This window comes from Aulonocara sp. 'chitande type north' Nkhata Bay, linkage group LG7 (genome assembly GCF_057382095.1).
Source record: "Aulonocara sp. 'chitande type north' Nkhata Bay isolate Kocher_YH1m ecotype deep benthic linkage group LG7, A_spYH_male_GT1.1, whole genome shotgun sequence".
Taxonomy (NCBI): Eukaryota; Metazoa; Chordata; class Actinopteri; order Cichliformes; family Cichlidae; genus Aulonocara; species Aulonocara sp. 'chitande type north' Nkhata Bay.
Genome location: NC_141350.1, coordinates 68,715,955 through 68,725,606, shown reverse-complemented (window position 1 = coordinate 68,725,606; position 9,652 = coordinate 68,715,955). Strand labels below are relative to the sequence as shown.

The 9,652-nt window shown below is 40.9% G+C and overlaps 1 protein-coding gene across 1 annotated transcript; it reads right to left on the bottom strand.

Annotated features, from left to right (window-relative positions):
- Nucleotides 1-1,453: 1,453 nt before the first annotated feature.
- On the bottom strand, nucleotides 1,454-3,280 carry LOC147326836 (uncharacterized). Its single transcript, XM_086302193.1, has one exon. It carries the CDS (start codon nucleotides 3,215-3,217, stop codon nucleotides 1,832-1,834), a length of 1,386 nt encoding a protein of 461 aa, XP_086158319.1. The 5' UTR covers nucleotides 3,218-3,280; the 3' UTR covers nucleotides 1,454-1,831.
- Between the last annotated feature and the right edge of the window lie 6,372 nt (nucleotides 3,281-9,652).

Sequence of the window (9,652 nt, the reverse complement as noted above, 5' to 3'; positions counted from 1 at the left end):
ACGTTTTTAAACGTGATTTAAAAGACTGAATGGAATCTGACGCGCGAATATGAAGAGGGAGAGTATTCCATAGCCTGGGTGCAGCAACGGCAAAGGCACGGCCTCCTCTGGTCTTCAGCCGAGACCTAGGTTGCACCAAGAGCAGTTGGCCCGATGATCTTAGTGCTCTCTGAGGGCTGTACAGACAGAGGAGATCAGCTAAGTAGTCAGGTGCCATATTGTTCAAAATTTTATAAGTAAACAATAGAATTTTAAAATCAATTCGATATTTGATAGGAAGCCAGTGTAAATTTTTCAGAACAGGGGTGATAGAGTCAAACTTTCTAGTGCCGGTCAAGAGACGTGCTGCGGCATTCTGGACCAGCTGCAGACGCTGCAGAAGAGAAGATTGTAGACCCAAGTAGAGTGAGTTACAATAGTCCAGTCTTGACATAATGAAAGCATGGATGAGTTTCTCCATATCTTTGTGTGGTATGTAGGGTTTAGCCTTAGAGATTAGGCGTAGTTGATGAAAGCTAGTTTTTACCACATTAGAGACCTGTTTGTCAAGTTTGAAGGAACTATCCATGAAAACTCCAAGATTCCTGGCAGTATCAGTAAGGTAGTTAGCAACAGGCCCAAATGTGTCAGTCAATTGTCCCAGAGGCATATTTTGGTCAAAAACAATAATTTCTGTCTTCTTTCCATTTAAAGTAAGATGTAAATGTCCAAACACGCTCTAATCACTCTCTCCCGGCGGAGAGCTCTGCGGAGAATTTGGGCTTCAACATCTACTGGCTCTTCAAGGAAGGAGCACGCCATGTCTGACACTTCCTACAGTCAGGTTTCCGACAAAGGGGTGGAGAAGGTCAGGGTTAGTTGAAGTAAACCTGCTAGGGGGCAGGTTAGCTTCACGGAGTGTGTCGTCATAGTAACTCACTCAGAATTAATCTAAACTCGCTTTGTGAAACCGAAAACCCAGAGTTTTCGTTAACTCAGGATATACTTACTCAGAGTTTGCACTAAACCGGCTTCCTGAAACAGGGCCCAGGTCGTCTGTTGTTTCACACCATGTTTCCAGGTCGCATGTATTCATGTCCAGGTTTGTTCATGTCAGGGTTCTTCATGTTGTGTTTTAGTTCACCCAGTTTAGGTTAAAGTTTAGTTTTGCATCAGTTTGCCTTGCCCCTTTCTTTGTACCCTTCTATCAGCCTTATTGAACTGCTGGAGTGATGATGTCCTATGACATCATCACTCCATAAGCCAATGAGATTATCACATGACAGTTTTGAATGGGGATATTTCTTTTGAACTGTTTTCAATTTAACGTAATATTTAAGTGTTTCTTAGTTTTAGACTAGCTGGTTAGTCTATTTCAACGTTTTAAACCATGTCCCAGGGTTTTTACTTCACCATTGATGGGGTTTTAACAAGCAAATAAAAGACAGAGCTTAACTCTGTAAAGATTAGATGAAAAATACTCAAAGGATAAATTCAATTGGTTTATTATTTTCTTACATAAGTTGAAAAAAGTAAAACAAGTAACTACAGAAACAACAAAAGAAAAGTTAAACAAGCAAATAAGTAAATGAAGGGGGGAAAGGAGGAGGGGAGGAAACCCCAACAACCCCCTCTGAGCAAGCACGAGGCGACAGTGGGGAGGAAAAACTGCCTTTTAACGGGCAGAAACCTCCAGCAGAACCAGGCTCAGGAGGGGACAGTCAACTGCTGGGACTGGTTGGGGGGGAGGGTGAAAAACGAAAAAAGATGAAGAAGGTGGAGAATATGTGTTAGGGGGGACAGGAGAGGTGCAAGGTAAGATGGATCACAGGTGGAGGAGGACGAGGCTAAATCATCTGAATAAGCGGCAGAACCAGCCTTTTTTCTTCTTTTTCAGGTATTTTTCCATGAGCTCCTTCTCCAGGATAAGGGTTCTCAGCTGATCGTTTGTTTCTGCATTCTGCTGCTCGAGTTGCTGGCATCTTTGCTTCATTTCTTTTAAGGTTGCTTGTTTTTTTCTAAGCTTTTCTTGCTTTTTGTTGTGCATCTCTTCTAACAGCTCATTTTTTCTCTGGATTTCTTGACTCGTACGCTGCAGGTCTTCATGCATTTTCTCTTGTTGTTGCTTTTGTGCCTGCATTTCAATTATTTGGCTCTTCAAGTCACTGGACTTCAACAACATCTCCTTAATGACCTTTGAGTGTTTCCTCTTCATTCCATCAATCCTACACTGCATCTCTGAACATCGTTTTTCCAGTATTTCCTTTTCTCTTTCCAGTTCAGGTGTTTCACAAAGTTCTAGCAATGCTAGATTCCTTCTCTCAAAGTCCTGGATAATACGTTGTTCTTCTTCCTGTTGCTTTCTTTCTTCAAGAAGCTCTTTATTTTTGCGCTTTATTTGACCAAACCTGACTATCAGATTGTTGTACAATTTCCGTGTGGCTTTGAGTTTGTCCTTCATTTGTATTTCCTTTTCTCTTTTCAGTTGAAGTGTTTCCTCATATTCTTTATTATAAAATTCTTGCAATTCTAGATGCCTTCTCTCAAAGTCCTGGATAATACGTTTTTCTTCTTCCTGTTGCTTTTTCTCTTCAAGAAGCTCTTTATTTTTGCGCTTTGTTTCACCACACTTGACTTTCAGATTGTTGTACAATTTCTGCATGGCTTTGAGTTCGTCCTGCATTTGTATTTCCTGTTCAGTCTTCTGTTGGTGGATTTTTTCAATTGTTTTCTCCGCTTCATTGAGCTTTCCTCGAAGCACCTGATTCTGTTTCTCAATGTTTTGGAGATCCCACTGTATCTCCTCAATATTAGCTTTCTTTCGTTGAAGCTGGGCAGATGTTTCTTTTAATTCAGCACTCTGTGTTCCTGATGAAAGAAAACGAGAAAAAATCTTCTCTCGTCCTTCATCAAACTTCACTCCCGAGCCCTCGTTGATCATTTTTATATCAGGCTGGCGTTGCTGTTTTTCTTCCAGGTCTTTATTTCGTGCTTCCAGTTGTCTGCACTTTTCCTCTAGTTGAAGCTTCTCTTCTTCAATTTGTTTAATTTTGTAATGTAGGTCAGATTTTTCCTTCTGACTTTCCTGTAATGCTCTTTGGACTGATAAGACACCATCCGTGGTAATTTCTCCTGGAGAGATTGGCCGCACAATTTCTCCTGGAGAGATTGGCCGGCCAGAACACAAAGGACAGGGAGCATAATCTTTTTGTCTTTGTTGGCGTTTTCGTGGAGGCATGTTGGAGCCCGTGCACAGTGACTCTGAAAAGGCTTAGAAATATTTCCAAATGTATCTCTGGTCGAACGTTTGAAGGCTGTGAACAAACTGATTAATTGCTGCTTCTGACCCCTATTTATAGACTTCAGATCAAAGGCAACAAAGTCCTTGTGACATCATCACTCCGTAAGCCAATCAGATTGTCACATGACATTTTAGAATGGGGATGTTTTGTTTTAAATTGTTTTCAAATGTAACTTTAGTGTTTCTTAGTTTAAGACCAGTTGGGCTAACACCCCCCCCCCCCCCCCCCCCCATTTAGTTGATTCACATATTAATTGCCACAAACATGTCAATAATAAATTTTATGATAAATGTTTTTTTCATTATCCTACTTTTATAAAAGGAAACATTATTTAAAGCAGCGGTCCCCAACCTTTTCTGCACCACGGACCGGTTTATGCCCGACAATATTTTCACAGACCGGCCTTTAACCTGCAACCAAATCTGCAGCTCCATACAGCAATGTTACGACTTGGATTATATCTTATAACTCATAACTCTTATGTTAGCTCCCTCAGTAGCATACTGTCTGAAATATTCGACGGCTGCAATAATTCTTCAAGTGTTATTTTTTTCTTTGTATTCTAATTTCACCGAAGTTTACTAAACTCAACAAACTTAATATTACGTACCGGGACATTTATTCTCTCCTCATTTTCTTTCGCCGAAAATTGTTTTCTGACAAACCATCCTACTTTGGCAAAACGTCCTACCGTAAGTAGTTTATGCACATTTCTGCTGTCACAGAGTAATTCCAGGCCAATTTAAGTAGGTATGACGGTTTGCCACCTAACTTTGCCCATCAGAGTATACTTGTAGCTGTTATTAACAAAAGTAGGACGATTTGCCACTAAATTTTAGCCGTTTAAGTATGCTTGTAGGTGACATTCACAAAGGTAGGATGGTTTGGCACTGAATTTCGTGTTGTGCGCATGCGCAGAAACAACGGGTAGGATGGTTTGCCAGGTAGGATGGATTCCCAGAACACCGTCTTTCGTGCTTGGCTCTCCTACCTTTCCTAAGGTGATGCTCATAGTGCAGAAGCCGATGCTGCATTCACTTACACTCGGATATCTGAGCTTCACTGTGAAAACATGATCGTACATTTGATTGAATTTTATTGTTTTAGCTTCGGGGTGGCACCTGGGGTGGCCAGTCTGGTTGGGGCTGTGGCCCGTGCCCCCCCGCTGGACATGCCACTGAACTTCACACAATGATGTTAAATCAGTCAGTCTTGTCAGCTTTAACCAGTCAGTCAGTTCCCCATTGTTTTTTAAATTCTCACACACCAGAAACTCACAATCAGCTCACTCATTTAGGCCACAGACACGTTTTATTCAGTTTTCCTTCTTTCCCTTCATCATAAAACACGTGACATGTTGTCATGCACTTCACAAAACAAGTTTGTTCTTATGTGTTCAGTATTGTGTATCTGGGTGCAGGGTTCACTCGCACATCAAAACAGGAAACTCAGTGTTTTAGAGTCTCCAACACATCCCATTCACTTGTGCTAAAATTCAGTCACCTTTCCTTAATCTAATTATGATCAGCTAATTTGCATATCAGCTACCATCCCACCAAGTTGACAGGACAACAGAAATGCATGTTCAAAATGTTATCACAAAAATAGAATTTCCCTCATACAGTAAATTACTTGTGCTGCATCAGACAGAAAGCATCTCCCAATTTACTATATTAACAACTAAATTTATTGTCTGATCACTGGTTGTTCAAACCAGAATCTTTTTCCCCACAAAAGTTAAACTGTTGTCCTGCAGCCTACAGAGTTAATTTGTCAGCATTGGATAAATTCAGCATTTGGTAACAAGCTGATTTTCATTGCATGTGTGTGTGTTATTAGGCAGGTTTAATCGATGTCTGAGGAGCTGCATCTCCAGCAGAACATGTTGTTAAAGCTGCCTTTCCTACACACTTGTTTGCTATTATTTGATCTTTTTTTTTTTTTAAACTAATTTGCTATTAGTCCAATGGTCTTTGCATCACTTTTCATCACACTAAGTGACTTGGACAAGATGACAAGCAGAATCTCATGCTTAAGATGCCGTCTGGTCTTCATGAGTATCATTGTATGTGTATATGCATGTAGGGTTAGCATGGTTAATGCATTTTCTGTATGTTTTTGTGTTCCTCTGTCATCAAATTTTCATTATTCTCATCACTGCTTAAAACAACACACATCTCTCTGTTTTTTTTAAACTGTCCTTTTCTCCAAAACAGAAAGTAGCGTTACAGTTGTTTCAGACTGAGAAACACCAAACACTCTTCATGTTATCATTCATACTTCATCCACACAAATATTTTATTTCTTTTTGTCCACTGGGCAGGTGACCTGCAGAATCATGTCTGCCCCAGCTGGATACCTTTTCACACACACCGTGATGCCAGACACACTCACTTCTGCTTAGCGCACAATTTCACTTCATTCGTCAACGATCCACACACCACGTACTGCCCAATAAATACTTTGCAGTGTATTTCACCCTTGGACTTCTTTTACGTTTGCGGCAGGAAACGCGACTTACCCCAAAACCCAGGCTACGTGTACACAACAGATCACAGAATTCTAGTTTCTAGGTATGTGTCTGTGTGTATGCGTGTGCATGTGTGTGTGTGTTTGGGCGTGCGTTTGTGTGACCTCCTGCTCACCAAAAGGGTCATAAAGGCAGGACGTTTACTAAACAAGAAAACAGAACCCTCACATAGGCTGTGCCTGTAATAAAAGACTACAGCCTCCCCCACCATTCAACAGGCTGGGGAGGGGGTCACAAACAAAGGAATGTCCTTGACCATATAGTTTGAACCAAGACTTACAAGTTTAAGTACAATGATGGCAACATTTAACATTTGACTCCAACACTTTCACTACCCCTGATCACCTCCTGTGTGCTTTAGTCTGTGTTTTCATTCGTTCCTTATCTGGGCCCTATTTCAGGAAGCCGGTTTAGAAAACTCAGAGTGAAAAACGATACTCAGGGTTGAGTAACCCCGAACTGTCCAACTCGGAATATTCTGTTTCAGAAAGGCTGATAACAATTAGTTCAATCACCGCGGAGTTGCTTTAACCCCAAATTAAGCGCGCGCACGAGGATACATAAAGCCCTGATTAGTGGAGCACAGATTAAGCGAGTCACCATGGAGACGGAGGGAAAGAAGGCGCGGTCAATGTATTTCACAGCGCTTGAGGCCGAAATTCTGATGGCAGCATATGCCGATAACATGCAAATTCCGCGGAAAAAAGTAACACAGCCTCAGCTGCAAAAGAAAGGGAGCATGCATGGCAAAACAAAGCCGACAGAGTCAATGCGTGAGTGTTAATTTAAACATTGATCGAGGGATTTCCACCCATTTAACACGTTATTTTATTATATTTTATTTTTTATTTCATACATTTTATTTTGTGATGTGATGTGAGCGCAGGTGCAACCCAACAGGCCCCAAACGTTCCTGGCAGCAAGTAAAAATGAAATATAAAAATATAGTCCAAACAGGTAAGGTGTAATTGTATTATGAGCCATAGTGCTTGGTCTGTTTGTCCCATGTAAATCAATTGCAGTTAGAGGCTACATTAATTTTCTTTCTGTAAGCACTTATTGAAATTATCTGAGCACATTACAAGTACATATTTGCTTACTCTGTGTGCTCAAATGTGACCCGTTATAGCCAACAGAAAAAAAGCGGAGGCCTGAAAAACAGGTGGGGGTCCTCCACCACCACCACTCACAGAGGCTGAGCAGTTGGCTTCCACATTTGTGATAATGTTGGCAGCATCACATATGATCTTCACAGTGCAGAGAACACAAATTAGCATCCATTACTATAATGAAATAATTTGTTAGTTTGAAATGCTACAGGGAACTATGTACCTGTACATTAATGCTGTGGAAAGACTTCCTGTTCACATAGTCTCCTTCATTTACTGAAGGAGCAATGATTGGAATGTGAGTGCCATCTATACAGCCAATCACGCCTGGGAACCGTGAGAATAAATGTAAAATTTAAGTAGTAGTTCAAGTATCACCACATCATGAATTAAGTTCTGGTCATCCTGATACCTGCAATTTTGTGGCATCCCTCTTTGATGAATCTTGTGGGTCTATGACCGGGGAACACCACAAACGAGTACAGGAGACGTTTCAGTGCAACTGTAACATTCCTGACTGCCCGACAGACGGTAGCCTTGGAAACGTGCTCAGCGTCACCAATGTTATACAGAAAGCTCCCGTTTGCAAAAAACCGAAGTGCAATACAAATAATATGTAATGAACTGTTGAAATCTCCCAATTCTTTGAATCTTTGGGCTGAAGGAGGGACAATACTCGGTGTATAAATGCTCAATCAACAATCATTTATTTCCATACAATTCAACAGTCAGAGCATTACAACGTCCGGACGGGAGAGATGCTACCAGAGGGTCAGGCACATGTCTCAAAATGGTGACGGGTTGCTCAGCTTTTTATAGTCTCTATTGGCCCCCAGCTAGTCGTAAAAGCCAAAACATCACATTTTTTCTCTGTTACAGCGCCTAAGTTATGACCTCGGCAGTTGTTTCTCTGCTTTCTGTAAGGTGGGGGTGTGGAATGTGGTCTATCTATCTCCCCTGTCTTTAGACACAGAGTCTCCTGCTTACAACCTTCTCTTCATGATTCAACAATTAAGCATGTCAAGAAAACAGTGTAACACATTCCCAGCAGATCAAGGATACAGAGTGATGCACATTTATCTAATGAACTAATATGTGAATATGTTCTGTTAACTCAAAAGTATAATGAGAACTAAACTACATACAGCTCACACACTCTATATTAAAGGGTATAATATGATCTACAGCAGTATTCTAATTCACCTACTTGGATTACATATATAAGGTAACATATAATAACAGAATAATCTAATAATTCCCCCTTTTGATCTCTGAAAGAGATCACTTACAACATGCACTCCAGGGTCGCAAGGTCCAAGTTTTCTTGATCCTGAGGCCCTCTGTCCCCCTTTAACGGGTGGACCATATGTGGGATGACCTCTGTGTTCACGCAGTTCAGATGCAAGCAAAGTTAGATTTACAACCATAACAGCAGTTACAGATGACTCTCCCATCACTCCCCAATTCTCCCACAGCTTTATTTTGGTGCTCCAGTTTTCCACTCCCATTTTAATGCCACCTTATACCTTTCAAATGTACTTAGACTAGAACCTCTGTCTAAGGAGCTTTTAACCTTTATTTTTATTGCTGCAGCTACCAGTGTCTTCCAGTTGGGTGATTCTCAGCTTCTTTCTTCGACCTCCGGGGTTAGACCACCCTTTAGTCATTGCACAGTTCTGGGGATTATTCTGCCCCGATTTCAAACAAGGATCTGTGTATTTTGGGGTCACCGGCGTGTCTGGTGTTCCTGGTTTTCGCCAACCCCTTCATGGTTATTGCTGTGTTTGTGGGATCCATCTTCTCCAGGAGCCCAAACGTCATGACACTTGACCCCAGTTGCTGTCTCGGCTGTCCCTACATCTGTCTCTGCTGTGAAGGGTCCTCACATCTCCGTGTCCCCGTCTGGTGTCTGTTCCTTTCTCTGCAAGAGACAGAAAACCAAAACACCTCTCTCCCTAGCCTTGATAATCTAATATTGTTATCCATTGTTCTTCTAATGATTCAAATTTGGTTTAAAATATTATGTTCAGGACCTATTCTAATCATAATCTATGTGTGTGTAAAAGAAATCAAAAATTAGTGAACCCTTTCTAAGTCTAACACATTATAAGCTTAAGTTTTACCATAGCTAAATTATTAAACACAGAAATAACGTCATAAGATGTTCATAAAACCATTGTTTGATGTTCGGACTCAACTCCCCCTTTTTGACACACTCCCATGTGTCAATTCATTGGAGCTAGACAATTAAAAGAGAAGGTTGGTGACATCATATCTCAGAAAGTATCAGAAATTCTTCTCTCGAGTACCGTTGCTCCAGCCTTGTCATCCCTGAGGATCTTCGATCCCGAAAATGTCCCTTCTCCTCATGTAATAAAGTCTGTCATCCTTCCATGCCCTGGTAACTGGTCCATCCAGAGCTGTAACATTTTGAAATGTACATACAACAAGCCAAACCACACCTTGGTCACACCAACCCTTTTCTGCCCTGAAGATGTCCAACACCATCTTAGTCTGGACCAGGGTTGTAATAGTTTTGCAATTTTCATCAGTTTTAATCAGTTTTTACCAATTCTTTGCTAGTTTAGTGTAGTTTTTATTTTCTGAAAATCCTTAGTTTCAATTTAGTTTTGTTTGTGTTTTGCAAAAATTAAGTGTAACAAAATCCCAGTTCCATCATATCAGTCATGCTCTTCTGGTTATCCTTGGGTGTTGAGACTAATAACTATTAA

Bases quoted from the DNA above. Each gene is read 5' to 3' on its own strand.
- LOC147326836 (XM_086302193.1), bottom strand. From the start codon at position 3,217: ATGCCTCCACGAAAACGCCAACAAAGACAAAAAGATTATGCTCCCTGT.